The sequence below is a fragment of the Nothoprocta perdicaria genome, unplaced genomic scaffold (assembly GCF_003342845.1).
Source record: "Nothoprocta perdicaria isolate Ctin4 unplaced genomic scaffold, notPer1 scaffold_11, whole genome shotgun sequence".
Taxonomy (NCBI): Eukaryota; Metazoa; Chordata; class Aves; order Tinamiformes; family Tinamidae; genus Nothoprocta; species Nothoprocta perdicaria.
The window spans coordinates 3,268,480-3,291,698 of record NW_020454205.1 but is presented as its reverse complement, the minus strand read 5'-3'; the positions used below and the strand labels follow the sequence as shown (position 1 = coordinate 3,291,698).

The 23,219-nt window shown below is 37.3% G+C and overlaps 1 protein-coding gene across 1 annotated transcript in view; it reads right to left on the bottom strand.

The window, feature by feature from the left end:
* Nucleotides 1-8,181: 8,181 nt before the first annotated feature.
* Nucleotides 8,182-23,219, bottom strand: part of ALS2 (ALS2, alsin Rho guanine nucleotide exchange factor) — a 35,353-nt gene continuing 20,315 nt past the window's right edge. The window contains exons 18-35 of the mRNA XM_026047615.1: nt 22,940-23,006; nt 22,460-22,665; nt 22,252-22,317; nt 21,723-21,821; nt 20,999-21,163; nt 19,255-19,366; nt 18,843-18,920; nt 18,611-18,744; nt 16,532-16,699; nt 15,407-15,524; nt 14,665-14,822; nt 13,842-13,964; nt 13,167-13,343; nt 12,745-12,790; nt 11,408-11,469; nt 10,985-11,134; nt 10,625-10,721; nt 8,182-9,485 (exon numbers count right to left, since the gene is read on the bottom strand). Coding sequence (XP_025903400.1) covers nt 9,447-9,485; nt 10,625-10,721; nt 10,985-11,134; nt 11,408-11,469; nt 12,745-12,790; nt 13,167-13,343; nt 13,842-13,964; nt 14,665-14,822; nt 15,407-15,524; nt 16,532-16,699; nt 18,611-18,744; nt 18,843-18,920; nt 19,255-19,366; nt 20,999-21,163; nt 21,723-21,821; nt 22,252-22,317; nt 22,460-22,665; nt 22,940-23,006 — 2,065 coding nt within the window. The 3' untranslated portion in view covers nt 8,182-9,446. The remainder of the gene's footprint in view (nt 9,486-10,624; nt 10,722-10,984; nt 11,135-11,407; nt 11,470-12,744; nt 12,791-13,166; nt 13,344-13,841; nt 13,965-14,664; nt 14,823-15,406; nt 15,525-16,531; nt 16,700-18,610; nt 18,745-18,842; nt 18,921-19,254; nt 19,367-20,998; nt 21,164-21,722; nt 21,822-22,251; nt 22,318-22,459; nt 22,666-22,939; nt 23,007-23,219) is intronic.

Here is a 23,219-nt window from a genome sequence, read left to right as displayed (position 1 = left end):
CCTGAAAATGTCACCCATTATCAGAGGAATAACTTATTTTCTAGTAAAGTCAATGAACCCTAATTTGCTCAAAAAACTCAAAATTAAACTCAAAAATTAAACAAGAACAATCACCACGACCACGACACATCCATAAGCTTTCACAGGAACTTCCTGATGTCAAATCAAACACCACCGTTGGTGGAGACGCTAAGAACTTTTCCTTATTGCTAGTTGCCTTTTGAGGTAACTTGTACAAAATGATCTTACCCAGCAATCTATTCTTAAAGCAAATAGGGCCAAAATAAGCTAAGAGGCACAGACTTCCCAACTGCAGAGAATCATTTCCTTAAGCATTGTTGTTTAACTCTTGCAGTTAGTCAGTAACTTCCAGTACTGTCGCTGAGACCTTCGATTTTATAAGCTAGAAATAAATGCCAGGTGTTCTCTTCTGACCTGCCCTAAGCAGCACTCCCCTCAGATCAAGAATCATTCCTACTTTCCAGTAGCAATGCTTCTAAATATGGTCATCTCTGCTATGACTACAATGAAAAATAATTATGCAGATGAAGGAATAAAGCTTGTTGCCAGCACTCCTTGATTGGAAAACCATATGCAGGAGCGTGAATACCATTATCTTGGTTGCAGACAGTTGGCACCTCCATCTTTTCCTTCGTTCAAGGGGATTCCGCTCGCTTTCCCAAATACAGCATTCACACCAAGCAGATTTTACAGAGGTGCATGTCACCCTAAGGAGGAGAGAATATTCATAGTGCAATTCTGTCAGGTATTTCAGACCCATAAAGTAGAACAAGCCATGAATGGAGGAAGGAAGCAAACACAGATTATTTAATCAATACTTAAGCTGCCCTGAACTCCTTGCATAGAAGGAAATTGAGATGCTTATTCAACTAACTTTGCTCTCGAAGTTCCATGAGAGCCCATCACATCCATAATGTTTTCTTAGCCTGAAAATGGAGTTTGCAATACAAGTTTTAAGATATCTTAACAACTCACATTATTCTAAGATTACTCATGAAAAGTTAAATATTTAAACTGAGCAGTAATTTATACTCTAAAACTGCTCTTGAAAGGGCTTTATTAGTAAATATTTGAGCATTTCATACAAAACTGAACAGTTGGACTGCTATGCACACAGTGAATACCTTACCAGATTCTGTTAAATATATCGCTTTAGCCTCTGGATTATTAAAGCAAAAAGGCAGCCATTTTCCTCCAGATGGTTCTGTGGACAAGAGGAAAAAAAAAATCAGAAGGTACAAGCAGTAGATGTATTATCTTTATCTGCTTATAGAAGCAAAAGGCATTACTGTCACTTTTACTATACTTCTTAATGTCTGTTTTTAGAACATGCATACTCTCTTTTGTTGAATCCTCAGGCTGTCTTCAAAAGGCTGCTGAGGGAGAAATTCGTAAGTTATGAAATCATAGCTCAAATATTTCTTTATTGGGTATCTCTAGTTCATCACAAGTTACCTCTACAGAATCCTCAATGATGTGGGTTATTTTAATATTATTCTAACTCAAAGATACCTTTTAAAAATGATTTCTTCTTTTAAAGAGTACCAAAACCAGTTTGATCATCTCCCAAAAACTACTACAACCTTTCTATTTCAGTGGTAGATTATCTTGCATCATCGTGTTTCCATTGAGAACAACTGTTTTTTACATTTTCTGAATGTAGAATTGAAACCATCCACCACATCCCATACTGGATGTTTTGAACAACAGTGCAAGTATTTCACCTTTTTGAATATTCTGAGGTCTGTTCCTTTAAGGGCTTGCCTTCTCCTTTGCTAAGCTTAGCTGATCGGCCTAATGATGGATTTAACAAAGGAGGCCATATAGATCTAGCCACCAATCCTTGTTTAATGACTGAAGACATTATGGAGCATCTTTGTAGCCTGATTCCTCCCTCCATTCTGGAAACAGTTTGTAGCTTCAAATTCAGCTACAGAAGCATTTATAGAAAACTGCTATGCAATCTGCAAGTTATGTCCTAAAGTATCCCTACAATCTGCATCTGAGAAACCTAATTTCTTAACATTAATTCAAAAGCTCCTCTTTCATAACCATGTTTTCTTCCATTTTTTTCAAGAATTAAAGATGGACCTCACCAACATCTGTCACCACCATGTGTGGCAGCTGTGTCTTGTTTCTCCTTAAACAGTCCCCACACCCCCAACAGAGCACTCTTGAAGGGGGGCTCAGCGATTCCAAATTCCAAATCCTCATTACAGATTTGTGCTGAAGAGCACGTGAAAACAAAAGAAAGGGGCACATCCAGGCACTTGGGATGTGCTGCCAAGGAGCCAGCTCCCATTCTGGGTTATATTTGGGATACTGAGAATCCACATTTTTAAAAAAATTAAAAAAAAAAAAAATCACATCACATGCATCCCTTTCATGGAAAGAAAGGAATAAACAAAATAAAAAATACACCAACAAAAACCCCACATTTTTTACTTCTGAAAATAAATAAAATTAATAAAAATCCTGTCTAAGGGGCTCCTTAACTTGTTGATATGTATCTGTAACTGAACGTATAATTTGTAGAAGTTGGTGTGTTCAGACAGAGCATATTCAACCTTTGTCTGTAAAGATACTCTGGCACTCAGCAGGCTCCCAAGAAACTCCCATTCAACAGTGTCATAAAACTCAAGCTGTGTCACCTCCAGATCTGTCTTTTTCCAAGATTCATCCAATTTAGCTTTGCAGAACCAAACCGTGTGCCCCTTTGAGCAGGGCGGGAGCCTGCAAACACATACAGGGAAATACATGAAAGCTAGAAACATTTCTGGAAGTTTTTCAGTAGAGGTAATCAAAATAAAGCTTGGAAAAATGCTGAACTTCGAAATAGACTTGAAAAATACTGAAAAATCATCTTTTTCTTCCTGATTACTGTAGTGAAATTGCTGTATTTTTAAGACCTGTTCTGTACAAATTCTGCTGACAACCGAGAATGTTACCATATTGGCAGTTACCATTGCTATTATTCTCTTACAAAATCCAGAAGTATAAAGGAGGAAAGAAAAAAGAAAAAGGAGATAAGGAAAAAAAAGAAAAGTAAAAAGAAAATGAAGTTCTCTTTCCTATGCTGTCTTGGAAATGTCTTATACAAACTCATTTAGCTATCAAAAAACAGTTCATATTTATGAGTATTCTTAAGCAGAATAAATCTTGCATAACATTGTCTAAAAATGGAAAAAACACAAATAATATCAAGTCAAGCAAGTTACCATACAACTGTTGAAGAAATAACTTTCTACAATTTTCTACTCATCAGTCATTTCATTTTAAAAACATGGTTGAGAATCATCCTGCAAATAAAACCAGAAACATTTATGGACATGCTAAAAGCTCTTCCTGACGTTGTTACCTTTTAAGATACTTAAGAGATTTTTTCCAGGGAGCTGGGAAGCTCCTGGTAACATGACTGCTTCCACAGAGAACAGATGTGGGATTGAGTTCAGTGTGTTTAGGAATGTTTTAAACACACTATTCTTGAACACTGACGTCAGAGAGGGAAAAAAAGTCAGTAAACCTGATGGCCCACTTTTGGCTGCAGCCTCAGTTCCAGATACCAGAGATTGGCCAAGGTCAGCAAAGAAACAAATAAATTCCCGCCCTTTGCTATCTTTTAACTGTACAGGTTATGCTCACACTGACAGAGTCATTAAACATGAAAATCTGTCAAGTCTTTAAAATAAAATAAAAAAGAACAACCAATGCAGCTCACCTGATTTTTAAGTGGTTGTCTCATATTTTCATACCGCAAAAGGAAAGCAGCTTCCAACTGTGAAGCCTGGTTTCAACAGCTGCCACTGGCAACAGATGATGAACAAATTATTTCCATGAGAAGTGAAGGAAAAAGCCCACCCTGCTGTACATTTCTGTAGAAAATGACCTACCAAACTGCATACTTGACAGGAAGGGTCAGCATCTAAACAAGCAAAATTACTATTGTGCCTTCATTTCCTGTGACTTTCATCTATGCAAACTGTAAAACCACAGCTCTGGGCCTCCTCATCCCAAGGATCCCACTAAACTAGATAGAAGTTCTTACTGAAAGGCTTACCCGACTAATCCCCCAGGAAGTGCAAGGTCTTCCCCATTCACGTTAATTATACACGATTGCAGTTGCTCATCGGACATTACACTTGGTGTGGCACTGAGCTGCATAGTCCTGCTGAGTCTGCCAGGGTGGACAGGGAAAAGGAACCCAGGCAAATATCAGTTATCCCAGATCTGGGCAATGAGACTTACTTCCTTCAGTGGGAAGACGTGGAATTCCTTCAACTTATTTAGCTGACGGTCTACAAGGTCTTAGTGATAGAAGCCTAGAGTTCTAAGGGAGTCTAAGCCTGCTATCATACAGATAAATACAGTTTTCAGAATCATCTTAAAAGGGATAATTTTGAACCCTGTGTAGCTTTTAAAGGAGACAAATGCCCGAGTCCTTGACATTCAAAACATCAACACATTCCCCCCGGCCCCCGATCTTATAAACTTCTTTGGTTAAGATGTTTGATGAGGTTATCATTATAACAAGGCAAACTACCCATATAATAAAGTTTATCCAAAATCAGCAGCTTGGTGTCCCAGAGACTACAGATGAGCTTCAGGGCAGGGAATGCCCTGAGAAAGCTCTCATTATAAATAAGTCACCACAGACCGGCACATTGAGCATGCAAAAATAAAAGATATTCTTATCTTATTAGAAAGATATCTTTCTAATGATGTGGCCTATTGAAGACTTTTGTTCTGCGTTGAATAAGCTTAATAAAGCTAGTCTCATGACGGGAATAGATCAGTCTCCTCTTTCAGTTGGTGTGTAAGACGTTTTGCCTTTGTACAGTGACCTGTGTTTTAATTAAAAAGGCAGCCCTAAATACAACAGGAGCAACTTGGCACTTATTTTAAGCAAAGGATGACATGTGCCCTTTTGAAACCATACATCCTTAGCCTGGCCTAAGAGCCACTTATGGCAAGTCTGAGGTGACACAGGTTAAAAACATTAAGTCTTACATTGATGTAAGTCACCGTGTGAGCTTTAGACAACCACACCTGTATTTGCTGCTGATGCCACAAAATATCCTACTGCCATTTGCAAACAGATATATTCAACTGTGATTCATTCTACCTCTCACTAAAACACAATCCTACAGCTGCCCTGAGGATCCCAATATTTTGTTTGCTTTTGGGTAATGCCTCTTATTTGTGTTTCACAAAAGAACATGCAGAAAAGAATACGTGTATGCACCACAGCGGAGCAGTGAAGCTGCAGCATTACTGACTTATCCTTCATTTTCCTCTTGCTGCTGTTTACTGCCCACAGCTGAGACACCCAAAAAGCATAACTGGTAACGTTAGCCATACAGTTGATTTGGAAACCAAATTTCTTCTAGGTTATCCTTCACCATACAAGAACAGTTACTTCCCCAAGTAGTTTCTAACAGGAAAATGCATCTAGCTTTAGCAAAATGAGTCAATAACGCACAGAACCTGGCATCCAAGACAGAGTACTTTGTGAAGATTGGGAATAAGAAGGGATATTCTCTTTTTAGATCCTACTCCCCATTCACACGCATCTCTAGTACTTAGCTACCGGGAATTAAAACAGCCGACACAAATTTAATCAGGGTTGCTCTAACTATGAGAAGGAACAGATACACAGTGGAAAACACACCTAAAGGAGCACAAGGGTTTCAAACCAGCGTATACTGCCTTACCTGCAAATCCTGCAGAATATACCATGTTCAGCTCATGAATTTCCAGTGGGAAGGAATATCTGCGGGATGTTAGCGGAGCAAGTAACCTCACTGCCCTAGCTAATCTATGGACATCTCCTCCTTTCTAATCCGCAGAAACCTAACCTTAGAACTACTCATTACCAGGGAGAAGAGAATAAATCCCCTTAACCCTTTTCTTGCTTAAAAAGCCTATTTTAAACTGCCTCTCACCTAAGCAGCTTGTTATTCTCAAGAACTTTCCCCATCATAAAGACTCTTAGCTCTTAAGGTTTCTCTTCAGTTATCAAGTCCGTAATTAGGCTGTAATCTTGATCTTCTGTTGCTAGCTACAGAATTTCTGCGTTATAACACAAGAAATTCCTGGCTTTCAGTTTTAGTGTGGGAACTTGAAGGATGGGTTTTTGGTAAAGAAATAGAGATGGAAATCCTTCAGGTTAACTCATCTCTTGGTTAGCTACAGAAACATATGATCAAAGCCACCCAGCACTGCTTTCCAAATGCATCAGAGCCCACACACAGGTTGTAAAGTGGAATCTGTGTCAGAAGCACATGTAATCCTCGGATTTTCTTCGGCTAATAAATGAGCTATATAGCAGAAAGACTGCAAGAATAATCCAACCCAGGCAGTCAGTTTCCATTAATCAGCATATATTATACCACTGCTTTTTATAACAGGGTGTATATATATAAAAAGGTAGATTCATTTTGGTTTTTAGTTTTGTATCATTCAACCTGAAGTTAAATATATTTTTTATAATACAGTTTTAAAATGCAGAATTTCCTAAGTGACAGTATCCATACAGAAGAATGTTTACATGAGGCATAAACTTTAGAATTTTGGAAAATATCTGCTAAAAATGCCACATTTCTTAAACTGGCATAATACACATAGCAGTCACCATTCAAATTTCTAAGTATAAGCTAGTAACTGTTAATAGAAACACTGGCTTTAAAAGATCATAACTGAGACAACAAAAACAAAAAGAGAATCCTACAGTGAGTAAACAAACCTAATCCTAATTTATCACCATAGCAAGAAGAAAAAATAGTGTTCTAAGTAGGTAAATCATTTCCAAATTGGCATCCACCATGGTAAAAGGCTCACACCCACGCCCTAACTATGCCTCATCCCCTTCTCCTCCAGAGGAGGAAAAAAAGATCTTCTCTGCACTCACTCTTTCAGGGTAATCAAGAACTATTATTAATCACACAAAAGAAAAGAAGTTTGGGGAACAGCAGATTCAATGGGGGAAGGTTTTGTTTCTAATGTTGTACAAAGTAGCAGTAACTGGTTTGGTAACTATTTTAAGGAATCAGTACTGGATTCATAAACCTAAAGCAGCATTCCATGCTGACTTGCTTGACGTGTCAGTTACCTTGCATATCATAAAGCACCAAGAACATCAAGAAATCACGATGTTACCATCTTCAATGGACACTACATAGTCTACTTGACCTTTTTAAATAAATAAAAAAATAAAAAAATAAAAATAAAGGTTGACAGGGAGGGGTTTAGGCTCCCAGGTAACAGCTACCTGTCACAGGGTACCTCTGCCTCCCTGCCAGATACAGGGCAAAACCTGGAGGAAATGCTATGCTCCCTCAGTCTTCATGACCTGACACTTCTTTGCTGCAGTATTCCCTTTGGTATTCTCCTGGATAAAACACAATATTAGAAGAAACAAGGCAGCAGGTCACAGAATGCTGTTTAGCTACTATGTATAATTTTCATGCTGTATACACATTTTGACTTACTGTACTATTTATTTGGATTTTTCCCTACTTACATATTTTTCTTTTTGTCCCTCAAGTCTGTGTGTTAGTCTTCCAAAACAAAAGCAAACTCAGGTTTAGTTTTCAGTCTTACTTATAAAAAGATCTCAAAGTCTCTCTTCAGCATCCTGTTTAAAGATTAAGCAAAAACATTTAAGTATCTATTATTCTTATATTTGCAAATAAAACCTAATGAATACTACAGCTATTTGCAACAATCTATCTATTCAACTAGCTACATATATTTAAAAGGAATATTCCCAGCAGAGGAGGGAAAAAAAGAGCACGAGCTTCCGTCAAAACAAACTTTTATCACTGTTTTCTAAAAGAGTTTTAGTTTAGCATTTTCCAAATGTTCATACCTTATATAACTTTCAGGAAAAGATATTTTCTTTCAGCCAGGAATAGTTTCCAAAACAGAACCAAAGCTGGTGCAGTCTCCATCACTACATTTTTTCCTGCTTTAATTTATTTGCATTAAAAAAATACACAATGGTCTGATATGACAGCTATCTTTTCATGCAAGAGCTTTAACCAAACATGTTCTGCTCACAATGAAACATTTGCAATCTTGCCAGAAGTGCTTTGTTGTCCTCTCTAATAGAATGGAAAATAATCTCAGAAAGAACTTTTTTTATTTTATTATGAAAATTGCTACATTACAGTCACTGTTCCCAACAGTATTTAGACTTTCTTTTTTTAAACAATTTAAGTGCCAATACAGAAGCCATGATATTTTTCAGAGTATGATTAGTATTATCTATGGTAATTTGAGATAAGCCATTATAACATTCCATAATCAATATTCCCCCCAGTCTTTTGTTTTGTCAGCCACGGTATAGAACAGCACCTACAATATCCAAATTAACCACTAGTGTTATTGATATAAACAAACTTACCCATAAACCACAGAGGAACACACACACATACACAAAAATCCCCCACTGAAATTACTTGTTCTCTGTATCTTCAAAAAAGCAATGAGGTGGGCCTTTGTCTTTGCGACATAACCAGCGAGTTATCTGCACAATCAAGAGTCTCAAACTTAAGCCACTGCCAGTGTCAGTTTGCTAAAAAGCATGTTCCCATTTTACTAGCACATGGAACCTCTCTTTTCTGAGGAAAGTGTTTCTTCTTGGATCTCAGGATAACGGAATTGAACACTCCCAAGATTGAAGGATTTAATTTAGTGCCGAAATATGAACTAGTCAGTGCCTTGTATGTTTTTTTTTCTCTCATAAATAAAGAGTAGTGACTATGTATTTATAATTCTAGTAAATAGGGAAGTCTGCAACAGTGCAATTATTTCCACAATAGCACGTAATAACACTGTTTTTTCTGCTAAACAGAAGATGCCTCAAAACCTTTACAGCAAATTATAGGCTACCCATTATAAATACTAGCTTTCATTTTTAATTTTTTTTTTTTAAACAAACATATATAGTAATAGCTTAATTCAGGAAGACCAAATGGTTCTCTGGTGCAGTTAATTTTCTTCAAATATTCCTGCTGACCAACTAGGAATAATAAAACCAAACCCACTATTTAGAAATTACATGGCCCAGATTTTCCACATGTACTCTAGGCAGATGCCATGTCTTTTTGAAATACCGTTAATTTAAAAGGAATAAATAATTTTTCTTTCACAGTAGGAAGAAATTTCTTCTTGGAAGTCGCTTGGTAAACCAAACTCCCTTATCACCATCTTCATCATCCCTTCATAAGTAGATTCCAGCTGCAATTTTCCAATCTTGAATTCAAAGTTCAGAAGTAAAAACAGAATATGTTCATGTGCAACAACAAAACATCTGTAGCTTCAGAGTATTTTCATGTTTTCAGTGCCATTTTGGGGAAGGAAGCAAGTACTAATGAAGTTCCTCTCAGCAGATTATTCCACAGAGCAAGGTCATAAATGATGGTCTAAGTAAGCTTTTCGTGTTGAATCTGGTAGTAACATGCCTGAATTAAAACAAAACTCAGCTTAGTCAGTTTAAGGAAGCCGATAAAGCACTATACACAAACAGGTTGAGCTGTTTTTCCTGCCTAAGGGAGAGCTAGGCTTTCTGCAAACAGTGATGATACATTGCAACAGGTGAGAGTCTTCAAGGGCACAAACAAACGAAACAAAGAGGCAAAAGGAGCTTTCAATTACAAAGAATGTCCAGCTCTGCATGAAGTGAGATAGCAATGAAGTGAGATGGCACAGTTTTGAACTACTTCGGAACTACTTTAGTTCCCAACTTTGGGAAGACGCACATTTTCTTGCTTACAAGTCATTCTTTATCATTTGATAGGAGGATTCAAAAATGCAGATGCTTTCTCACAGAACAAAGGAACAAGGATTAACCTAAGAGTTTCAAAAGCATCTGATACTAAACAGCAAAGAGTCTTATGTAGATAAATACTGCAACCATAATTTTCAGAGCAGACCTGCTGCTGACAGCTAGTCAGTCCTCAATGCCACTTCCATACGACTTGGGTTAGTAATGGCCAGAAACTTAATATAGGTGTTTCAGGAAAAAAATTGTACTGACAAAGTAATTCAGCTTTTACTAAATCAATTCTTTGAGAAAGTTCAATCAATTCAAATCTTTCCTTCTTATAGCATTATAGTTAGAAGAGGTGGGGAAAAGGCCAATCCCATTTCCCCTATGTAGAAAAACATACTAGAAACACTAACAAGAATATACAGATTTATAAAGGAATTTGACTTTTTTGGCAAAATTGAGCTATTTCTTGATTCATCTTGATGTAAGTTTGGGCAAATATCATTAAGACAGTTGATGAACAACAGAAGCACTTCGTTCCAATTTTTATAAAAGAAGTAAGGGAAAAGACAAGTGAGCACAGCAAACAGTCAACAGTCACTAGCATTCACCTTTAAGTACATTTACATACTGCATCATTTTATTAGCAGTTGACATAAATACTAGGCTAAGCTCTAAATTAAGCTTTTTGTCTGCAATAACTAAAATATGTTTATTAAGTGTCAAAGAAGTTTTAACCTAATGCTTGTATAATAGTCCTAGGCTCATCGTTATTGCCTTAAGCTGATGAATTCTCAGAGAATTCTTAACAGCCCTGAATAATTCTCATACCTTCAGTGTAGTGAACATTATGCCTTGTTCCCCATGCTGAAGATAAGGATCCATCAGGTCTTCAATTAAGTGTACTTCAGACCCCAAATTCCTTATCCTTTCACAGAGGGAAAAGAATAGGGTAAAAAGAGACATCATTAAAATGCTCTGCGAAATCCATGCTTTGAGGTTACAGACAATTCAGTTTTAACTCTTTAAAATGTATTCAGCCCAAAACAAACAACCAAAATGGAAATTGTACAGAACTACAAAAAAAGCTACAAGTTAGTCTTACAATGAGAAACAGTGAAGTTTAATATAGGCATGAGTACCCAAACTGCTTCTACCCAACTTGGGTCTGATACTCCTCCAAATACCTACCTGGCTCGTAGCACCACATAGAGAAAAACAGGAAATAAGTCATCCATAGACCACAGAAAGTCTTCCTGAAGAGTTTCAAGTACATTCTGAGAGATCTCTTCAAAAGTTTGTTGGATCACCTTCAATTTGTCAGCTGGGGTGAAGGTAGTACTTAAATAATCATAAAAAGAAAAAGAATCATATGCACATTTGATTAGATATCCTTTCACTTTTGATGCTAAATGGCGTCCTCAAACTGTCCCATTGAGGAAGCTACACTTGTTTTCTCATTGGGAGAATTTGCTCTCATTTCTGGTAGGATCTCTGAAACTTTTAGCTGACCTCTCTTACCAAAATGAGCCAGGAATCAGAAAAAGATAAATCAAATACAGGAAACGACTGCAGCTGTAGCAAGAGCAGGAAAAACAAAACTCAGAAGATTACCTTATTTGCTGTAAACATTCAACTGCAGAGGCAAAGCAAGCATCTTTTGTAGTTGGTGATACCTACGTAATCAAGAGAAGTTTTATCATTCAGGTCCAGCAACTTTCCAAAAATAACACAAAACAAAAAACTCCAAATCCCAAAGACTAGACAAATACAGCGGAAAAAAATGCAGCTATTGTCGCATTGACATAAGAGACCCCTCTACTTAACACACATAAATTTCCCAATTTCTAGTGCACCTATGAACTAAAAATCATCTGTAAAATCTGCCTATTTATAATTTGTAAGAGTTAGATTTACAATTCAGAAAGTGCTGTGTACTGAATAGTTAGTAGCTGTGGAAGTCATTTATGCTTTTAGATACTTTCCAAGTGAAAGAGAACCACTTGTATCTAGAGAAGCCAGATCAGTCAATACTCACAGACTTGGGCCTGGGGCAGACAGAAAAGAACTGATACAAGTGTCAGCTCTTACCATACAACTGAGCTTAAGTCTTTCTGGGTGAGGGAGGGAGAAAACGGAAGGATGCATGGATGCAAGAAGACCAAGACACAAAAAGGAAGAAATTTGACAGGGGAAGAGAGGCACTCAGCTACAGAAATTTCTGCTACAGAAATTCTGTTCAGTTGAAGGATGACCCAGCAAAGAAGTGGCTGTGTAAAACATGTCATTCTGCATAATTCAGAAGTTACATGCCACATAGGACTTGACAATAGAAGGTCAAGCCCTTCCTTCTGCCCAAGCCAAAGTTATAATTAACAGTAGGCAATCTGAAGATAAAAGGATCTAAATGTCCTGAAAAAAATGAAAATCTCAAATAAAAGTAGCATTCAACATAGCGATATGATCTAAATTATATGGTAAAAATTGTTAATAGTTATGATTACTAAAACATTATTGCTGAAGCATAGACTTTTGTTCAGCTGCTTTCAGCAAGATAATAAGAAAGAATAAAAACAATACAATTTCCTTAAACATCTACCAAGGTAATTCTCGACAAGTTTGATCAGGAGATTTATACTATGGCACATCTTATGATTATTTTCCCATTTTAAAGACCAAGCACCAAGCAAAATGGTTACAGACTTTTAAAAATTTATTACTAGACTAACTGCATTCAGAGTAAGTCATACCAAAAGCCAGCAGGATAGTCATTGTAAGAGAAAACTAGTATAGCTTTCAAGTAGCAGAAAGCTCGTAGGGAAGCAGGCAGCAGAGCACCTCTTCTGCAGCAAGGCTGCAGAAATACACTCTAACTAAAGTGTAAAGTATACTCTAAGGGTTGTTACTTTAAAGGGTAAAGTATAATCTTGGTCAAGGCCTAATAAACTTACCTTTCTAATCTCTCCAAGGATGGATACAGTTCCTGGCCAAAATTTCCTGCAAGAAACCCAATATTTGCATTGTGAGAGCAGTGGTTGTACTATTCATAAACCATTATTAACTTTACAAAATTAACTGATCATCAAGTTTGCTAAGATAGAACAATTCTTATCATAGGATCTCCTATACTTAGCACAAGATGTAGGATAATCAGTCATGTTTCCCTAGCGTTCTGTAGTGATATGCGGGTTTTTTTTTAAGAGGCAAGTTCTACTTCACTCTTAACCTACATTAATTAGCATGGATCCTAGATGCAGTTTAATTATCAAAGCATCCTTATCAAAAGATCAAAGTTTCATTTTCAGACATGCTTTTTAAATTTATGTACTATAAACACTTTCTAACTTCTCTTTCATTGTTGAAACACACTCACGCCTGCACCCCAAGAAAACTTAGAAGAGCTGTATCAGTTTGTTTGTTTAGACGTAAAACACATTCCCAGTAAACATCTTCCTCGCGCTCATTGTCCAGAGCGTAGAGCATAAAGAGAGGCGGGTAGAGTCGGGGCAATAATACAGGGAGCAGCAGGCCAAAACTGGTTACAACATAGCTGTTAAAAAAAAACAAACAGATAAAGAAAAACTAGACCATTTAAAAACACAGAATTCAGATTAAGGATTGAAACACATCTTAAATTTGAGTATGTTCTATGAGCAAAAAGAATAGTAAATATAAAAATCAATCAAGCATTCTCTGCATTAAGACATATATAGAAATAACAACTGCTGATACTAGACTGTACAGTCCAGATAGGTTTCGAAATACAGCACTTTCTTTTTGATCAGTATAACATAAAAATTACATCTTATATGGAAGTTTTGTCTGCATCTTCAAAGTAATTAGGGGTGGACATTTAGGCTTCACTCTGAGCGCTGAACTTTATTGAGAGTATAAACTACAGAAAATAGGCTAAACCAGTACGTTACCTAGCCCGTCATGTCAGCAGGCACTTGACACAAAGCTGTCACACGAATGGATAAAGCTTAACTCACTGTGCCTACCAGAAAGCTGCAAACCACTGACAAGCACTTTTTCCCCCTCTGTTTACCCTGGTTCAGGAGATTCTGATCTGGAATCTGATTTCCCACTGCAGAAGGATCGCCTTCCCTTTGTCTCTGTCCCCAAAAATGGAATTGTGCTACCCTCTTCTGGCAGATCAGGAAACAAGAACCTAGACAGTAACACAAAGGATAACACAATTTCAAGTTTCCACACAGCACTGCAATTCAGAAAGCAGGACTGAACTGGAGATAAAACTCCACAGAAATAATGTATCGTGGAATAAGACATTATAGACAATAGGTGTACAGAACATTCTACTTGGGATGACGCTTTATAAAGGCAAACCCCTCCAATGTCAAACATGAATTTTCTACCCTACCATTATTTTCATCTGGACAAAGCTAGCGACAACTGCTTATTCGGATGCTGCCAATCTCAAAGCACAAATACGAAATGAAAGCTGTGACTGCTATCAAGAATTTAAGCAATCACTTCCTATTAACAGGGATGACACAAAGAACTCTGAATCTGTCTGCACTTTTCTTCTATACCCTTTAAATATTGTCTTTACACAATAGATAAACCCAGACCTGCTCAGTTTTAAACCCACATTTGAGATGAGCTCCACATAGCAGTTTTATTTTATAGTATCACATAGTACACAAGTCAGTGCAGTGAAGATTTTAACATTTTTTTTATTTTGACAGAGAATGCTCAAGAGTGCTTAAAAAGGCTAAGAAATATCATTAGCCCCAAAACGAAGTGAAGATTCTAGCACATTTGGACTACATAAACACAAGGAATTTTGGTGAGCTAGAGATCTTTCATGATCCAACAGAGTTTGATGTGAAAATTCAGAGTATTATTACCTAACCAACTGAAAGATGCGTTTGAGGTAGGACTTTATTTCTCTTACAGCCTCCTGCAGTAACCGTCGGTTAGCTCCTACGCCAACATAGGTCATTCTGTAGACAGCTACTAGTGTCTCCACCAGCTTCCCCAAAGGATGGAGTGGGGTATCACATGCCTGAGGTGAAAGATATTCTTTAGTCAGGAAAATAGCAGGCAAGTGAAAGAAAAAAAACTTCATGAGAAGTCAGAAGTCCAACAACAGATATGAAAGCAATTTATTGCACATACATCACAAAAATCAGTTGATTTCATCAAATTGCTCATTTAGATTATGAAACTTACACAGTATTAACTGAAGAGTATATGCAAGCACTACAAGAACCTGTGCTACTATTTAGACATGTCATCTGTCCAGTTTTATTGCAAACTAAAATACAATAATCAGAAAGTACTTCAAAATGCTTTGCTGGGATCAAATACATAAGAAACAAAACAGTAATTAAGCTAAAGTTTTTACTTAGGAAATATCCATTAGGTGTATAACGATTTTAGCTCCACAGAGAGTTCAGTTTTACTTGAGAATTCCAGAAAGAGGGAAGTTATGGGCAAAGATGAACTAACTCAGCTTCAATTTTAAATATGAAATTATGAAATTTGGAAAGGATTCAGAAAGAGCTATTACACAAGTATAAAAACCCCTACTGACCTCAATATCATGTCTTACCAAAAAGCTATGTGAGCATTAGATAGTCACAATACCTTTATCAAATATTTTTTGATATTTTCATATTTTTCCAGGGTGAAGGCACCAATGTGTTGTGGAATGAACTCCAAACTTTCCAGTGTTTGAGTATGTGAACGACTCAATAATTCTGGGCTGCAGTTATACAAATCACAGGGACATTGTACATGTTATTCATGTAGGACACAGTAGGAACAAATATTAAGATAATTATAAAGGCTGCCTCAAGAAAGTTAAGAGCCTTAAAGGGAAAACAACAGCTAGGGAGGAAAAACACACAGGACAAAAGAACACACACACACACACACACACATTCTCTTAAACTTCAGTTCTGATACAACTCTTCAGTCTGAACTTCTTCAATCCTCCCACAACTATTACAGAAAATTTCTTCATTATTTCAGCAAAAATAGAAGCTGAAACATTGTGGAAACATTCGTCCATAGACTAACTCAGCTCAAAATCTCAATTATTACAAACTCATGTACATGCAAAACATGCCCACTGTAAGAGACATGTAGGAACCATCAGGGTCTTGTAACCACCCAATTCCTGGCACTCAGCAGAATCCAAGTCACATTGTGATTTTTGCTATGACTTTCTTCTTGTTAAAAGACTGACCTGCTGCATTAATCCCTGATCCTGCTTATTCTTTTTCAAAAGCAGATTTCCCTTAATTTGGATGGTTAGGTCTGCTGAATTGACCTCTCCTGCAAGATTCAGAGCAGGACTTCTGTATCCCTTCTTAAAGGTTTTCAAATCTTACAGGAAACTTTCCTTTCTAAGGAACCTTTTCTTCCGCAATTTAAGCTCTCAGCAATACAATCTTTATCTTCCCAGTTTCTTTCCAAATTCTCCAACATCCCATAGCATCCAGTAATCTTCCTTACATTATATTTTAATGATTTTCTGACAATGATCTTCTACACTGATCTTTGAATATTGAAATTGAAATATTGATATTGAATATTGAACTGCACTTTGAATATTCCCTTACTAGAAGGCTGGACAGAGTAGCGTGCTTAAAGAAAAAGTCTTCTAGGAATAAGCCCGTCACTCATACACAGTACTTAATGTTTAGCACCGATTTTAACAACTAACCCCAATCTTCATCTTGGTGACTATGTTCTCCAAGAACCCACCTGTCTTTGTGCTGCCGTCGGTTGGTGGTCAGGGCCACGGCAATGTTGTCCCAAGCCTTCCATCTATCCCCCTGGCCTGGGCTCTCGCAGCCCAGCTGATTCCAGCACTCTTCAAATACAGCCTTCCACTTCTCATCGGGGGGCACTGACAAAATCCCGAGCTTCCGCCTAAGAAAAATCATCAGTTACTTCTTCAAACCCAACAACGCGGCACATTCAGCTGTGAAAGCTACCCATGCCTGCCATCAGTCTAATATATTATCCTAACTTATCAAACACTAGCATAGTTTAATACTTCACAATGAGTAGCATTAGCTATGTTTTTTCACCAAAAATGAACCTAAACACTAATAAATAGCTTGATTTTCAACATCCTTTAGGGACTCTCTTGTAGCATTCCAGGAAACAGTTCTGAACAGGAAAAACACTGCTTTGATTTCCACAAAAACAGGCCATACGGCAGTTGACAGGGCTTACGTTCATCATGGCTATTCCAGCTAGTTTAGGATGCGCTCATATAAGGATGTTGCTTAAAAACGTCCCCAAAACTCCACTATCCTGGAACCTGAAAATAGCACAGCTACACTGATAAATAGTAAGAAAGGATTATATGGCTTCTGAACCTAGAAGGATATCTATAGGTAATGCTGCATCATATCTTGAGAGCTGGTGAAGAGGAAAAGCAGCCTAGGCATCTTTGCCCTGAGAGCCAATAATCAAGGTAAATATCCTCTATGGCCAAAGAGGGGATAAGAACTGTTGCTCTCCATATATATTGGGCATATCATAGAATCTAGGGCTTTAAAGTGTTTTCATTAAGCAAATGTGTGACCAAGAGTCAACAATTCTACCCAGATTTAGACTTGCATCAAGTGTCATAGAAATCATCAGACCTTTCACTAATATTTTTAACATTGAGACAAGAGCTAGTAACACTCAGTTTTCCATGATTCTTGTTTTATACAGTCAAAAAAAAAAAGCAGGTAATAACTCTTTTCACAAAATACACCATGAGCTTTTCAACTTCAAGGGAGCCTGAAATAGGTGGCTGAAACCTTTATTTCACAAGCAATCTTAACAAATATGTACATACATTTATTCATAGACTCCCTACTGGGGTAAAAGACAGTTGCTAAGGTTGCAAGTGTTCAGTTCAGCAGGGAGGCCTGCTTAATGTTGTACCCGTTGTAGATGTCAGTGTTGTCAAAAGAAATCACCAGCAAATACTTCAGGAAGCACAATGAGAAATAAGCTAGGTATAAATGTAAGAGTGCACTCCCATTTTATTTTCTCTGAAATTTAAGAGGAAGCTTTAAAGGTCTTTTGAAGACCAGCATGTAGAACTACCAAACACTTGATTTTCATCTACAGCTGTTTAAGGTTGAACTTCTATTTTATTTTATCCAAAGGTATCTTAATTAAGACTTAAATGAAACAAACAGAAGTTTTGGAGATAATCAAGTAAACTGACCCAAAACATGCTCTGTCCAGTACAAATAATTTTATGGATGCTTTCTAAAACTCTAAGGTGTCCAAAACACTCTTTCTTACAATTAAGGTGATTCTTTTTATTCACTGTTTGAAACAGATGTACTAAATAGCTAATTCTATTCAAATGCATCCCTTCCTGGTGTTATTACATGACTATTATATGAATAGATGATAGCAACAGAATAATTAAAGACAGAGGTTTGCAATGGCCTTAACTACTCAAATGTAACTCAATCTTTCTCCCAATCTCAAAAGTCATTAACACCTACAAATAAGTTCTAAAGATCAGTTTTTTATTTAAATAAAAATCTGAGACTGCTAGAGGACAATAGCAACACCTCAATTATCCTATGCTGTGCTATTTGTCCATTCGAAGAAAAATTAATGCTGAACACCTATGAAGAATTGATTTTTATTTTTTATATCTTACTTAAGGGCAGGAAAGATGCATGAAAAAGGAACTCAATGTTTTCAGAATCTCACTGATTCTCTGGCAAAGTTACTTTTAACTCTTCTTTGAAAAAGAGATCAGTAGGTATGCTCAGAGATGAAGAACCACATCAGAAAATGTTTATATTCACAACTCACAAGGTTTTGGGCTTGTCCTTCTCACTCTCATATAAGCTGGGTTTGAAATAGGTTCCAGTGATTTTTATTCCAGATCCCCATTCTCCACTGAAGAGACCTTCAATATAATCTCCATTTGGCAAAGTCAGTGTTCCCTTGGGAGAAGATGATAAAATTTTTAAATCCATTAGGGACACAATTGAAGAGAGAGCAAGGGCTTGTTTACAATAATAAACATAATTGTGATGCCAACCTTTCCACTCAAAGTCCAGTTATCTGCAAATTCCCCTTCATAGACTGTATCATCCTCAGAAAGCAGAATTCCTGTCCCCTATTGGGAGAGGGGGAGGAAGAAAAAAAAAAAAAATCATTAACAACACTAAAAGTAGCAGTTACAGTGAAGAAAAGATCACACCATAGATCTAAGGATATACTGAAATATCTGTTACTATTTCTGAGCAATCTTTTCAAAGCAACTTCTGCAACAGTTCTGGTAAAACAGAAAATATCAAGATGGTTTAAAGAAATAGGACAACAGAAAGTTAAAAGAACAGCAGGTTTACACAGTCTAGTGTATACTGCTTGTGTTGCCACTCTTCTAGCCTACAAAGCTGCCACCCTGGGAGGACAAGTCACTATAGGATGAAGCCCAGTATTTAACTCACCATCATTTTGTTGGTGCTGAAGGCCCCTTCATAGTACAGTCCAAACTGAGTAACGACAACACCATTTCCTTGGCAGAGATCATCCTGCCACATTCCCATATACTTCTCTCCTCTGAAGAATGAAGAAGTAATAATACAGTCCAATTAGTCTGACACATTTGTATCCAATCTTGTTTGGGCTTTAGGAGTCAAGAAGTCATTACGAAAAAGTCTTAGAGGACTTAGAGTCCATAAATCTAATTTTGTTGGCTTGGCAGAATAAAAAATGACTTTTGGTCATAAAAAATGTTAGCCCTTCACAATTCCCTTTGACTTTTAAAAGGTATTATTGGAGCAAAAAAGTGAAAATGAAATAGACATCCTGTAGAAAGTTTCTGGGCAACAGCTGAAGGAAGCTCAGGCCTTAAAAACAGATCAAACAACCAAAACTTTCTTATATGTAAACAGCATCTCTTTCAGACTACTACTTAAAATTGCAAGTGGAAGTTGCGAGTGGAAGTTCAGAGACCAGATTACAGTGCTTCAAAATGACCCCAGGTCTGAAAACTTTTTCAACAATATAGCTTTCCAGGTGTCCTGAAAAAGGACATGGTGCTTCATCTTTTAAGTAATAGACAAAAACAGGCTACCCTCAACTATTTTTATTTGTTTTGAAAGGGAAACTAGTGACTTTTGAATAGAACTATGCTTATGGTGAAGCATTTTACTATTAGAATGTGAAAAAAGTTATGGATTATTCATTATCAAGATGGAATGAGGGGTATCTCCTAGCTGTTTGGAGCCATTCTGCATGCCAGCAACACATTCTCTGAGTGAGGGCTTCTTAAAAAGACCAGATACAGCATATTCAGTTTTCAAGATGAAAATATAACAGTCCTGCTTCCCCAAATGACTGGTTTGCAATAATCACAAAAGGTAAAACAAAAGTTGCAGCAACTCTTTCTTTGGCTGGGCCAAAGAGAGAGTGAAGAAAATGAAGCCTTAGGCAATGAACTTATGCATATGTCCTACTCCGAGGGGATGTTTTGTCTCACAGTTTCTTGCTATTCTCCGTTATAAATGGATCTTTCAGTTCAAGTAAGTTTAAAATAGCTTAATTGGCGCCCACTGAAAGTTCTCTTTTAAAGATAAATCAACACTGAATTAGTGACAAAAAAATAAAAAAAGGTTGTATTGATTCAGCTCTGCTCAGGTAGCACACGTTATTTTGTGCAGTTCTGGTTCTTAAATCAGCATTTTGCTAATCTACCCTGAGCAGAAGCAGCTTCCCCCCACTGTCACAATTAGTCAATGGGATGTCTGAGCTTGAGCTGAAGTTTACCTAGTTCTTCAGTCCTAGGTCATTGATAAACTTAGTCTTATACACCTGAGATGGGAAAATGCTCTTCTCATGACATTTGTAAAGCAATTATTAATAATACTATTCCCCAGTAAAATATATTCAGTGCGAGTTGACAAGACAGTAGTACAATGGAAAACCAAGGTGTTAAAAATGAAGCAATCCCCATAACCCCAAGGCAAAATAACAAAGAAAAAACAACACATTTATTTCAGGTACAGTACTAAAAAGCAACCTCTAGACAGATTTGGATCATCACCTCCTTCAATCCAGAACATCTAATACAACACCAAATGAAAAATGTTGGGCACATTTACTACCACACTGTTGCCAATCAAGTCCTATCCTGCTGTTTTTTGAAACTGTATGTCAAATGTTTGAGAATTTGTGCAACTAAAGAGTTACCTTGTGATATCATCAAAAACTCCATAACCATTCTTCTTATCCATTGTCCACTGGCCAATGAACATGCTGGGAGAGGAGGAGGTCAACTTGCCGCTGCGCAGCAGGCCGTGCCCATGCCGCATGTTATCCTGAAAACACCCTTCGTACACCTCACCAGTTGCATAGCTTTAAGGAAAGAGAAAAAGGAAAAAATGCTTCCTACTTTCTTTTGCAATTCCAGATTAGGAATGGCAACAAAACCACACTTAGGTAAGAAACAGACTAAAAGCATATTTGGGTTATAAAAGAACAAAGTATTTTGATGATGATTTAAAACTACCTTCTCCACAACAAGTAAGGTCATTAGCACGTTACCTCTCAAACAAATCAAAAATCACTCCAAAACAAAACCACCACCAACACCAGACACAAACACATCCTTGCTTATCATAAAGTGATGGCAACTTTAGAAGGGAGATTTGTAACAGACCACAGTATAAGCATTGTTGTGGGCAGTCATTCAAAATAAATGCAGAAAACAAGCCAAGCAAACTATAATTATGGGTTTGGAAATGCTGCTAGAAAGCTACATAGAGCAGCTCGCTAATTCAACAGCTTGCCAAATGAATAATGGAAATCTAGCGTTACTGAAAAGCAGTGTTGAAAATTTGTTAGGCTCATGTTCCCACCAGATTCCCTATTCCTCCTGCCTTCCGCAGTCAGGGAAACAAATTCTACACGTTACCTGTAGACTCCGTGCCCACACATTTTGCCCTCCTTCCAGTAACCCACATAATGGTCATCCTTGTTCAGCACTTTGTTTGGCACTCTGTATTCACCATACCTGCCAATGCATGAGAACACAAGCAGCTATAATATCCATTCTATAACACACAAACAGATACATATCACCAATCTGTTCTGCAATCAGAACATTTTATGTTCTGATTACGTTAGTTTTAGAGCTGCTCTTCACCTACAACAGTTAAATTTTATTATTTTTCTTAAAAAGAAAGAGTAGGAACTTAAGCTTCACTACATCTCCTATTGTACTGCTCTTCTATTCGTTTTTGTCCTATTATAAGCTCTCCTCCTACACTGCAGCATTTTTCTCAGTTTTCAAAAGGTTGCAAGTCTTCTCACATCCTATATCTGCTTCTATCTTGGTTGTCTTGCCGAGTTTAAAAAAAACTGTTGCTCAAATACTGTTGCACCTATGTTCTGGGGAAAGACAACCTATATTGCTGCTGTCTCTAACAGTGAGAAGTTCTTACCCATCCTCCAGCCCAGTTCGGAAAGTCCCAGAGTACATTCTGCCATCTGCCCACTTAAGGATTCCTCTGGAAAACACAAAAGATGCACAGACATGTACCAGCCCATCAGCTCACTTGGCACTTCACAGAAACTATCTGCGAGTAGATCTGACTCATACACCATCCACTTAATGGTTCAAAAATAAAATTAAGTTCCAATGATTTTTACCTGCCATGGGGTTTCCCCGAAAGCCACCTCCCGTTATACATGGCATCTTTAAGTCGAGGGTCTTTATAAAAGGTGTATTTGGCACTACGAGAGATCGGAGGTTCCTGTCGCGGAATATTCCCACCAGCAGCTCCATGGAAAATTAAATCTGAAGTCCCTCTAAGGGCCTGATCCACTGCTTGGCTTATTGCCCTCAACCACTTGGTCTGAAACAAAGTGTTTAATCACAGAATTTAGTTACCATCTCTTGCAATCTCTTCAAGTAGTTTGAAGAGAACTACTCAGATTCTTCGTGTTCCTCATCACAGTTTAACTGTAGCATTTCTCATGTCAAATGTAGGACCAAATAGCCTACCAATCTGTAAACAGACTTCACTCTTTGTTAACTAGCTAGTAATTCTTCCTGTTTGGCTTCTGAGTAGGAAAGAAAACTTTCTTCTCTTCTCACTCAAGCCATGCAAAGTTTGTAGATATACCTACCTTTTCCTGCGGTGTTGAAGAAAGAAGAACAAACTGCTCTTCTGGAGTTGTAATCTTCAAACCATTCCTACCCAGAAAGAGATGCACATTTTAATCTAGTGAAATTTTATGCTGGAAAAGGCAAGCTTCCTTAGAGCATGAATACTACTGCTTCCCTCCCTTAGCCAGGTAGCATTCAGTAGCATTCATTTCACTATAAAGTCAGCTAGCAGCAAGAACCACAAATGATTACTTCCTTCCAGTTTGTGATTTTTTTTTTTTTTTTTTTTTTTTTTTTTTT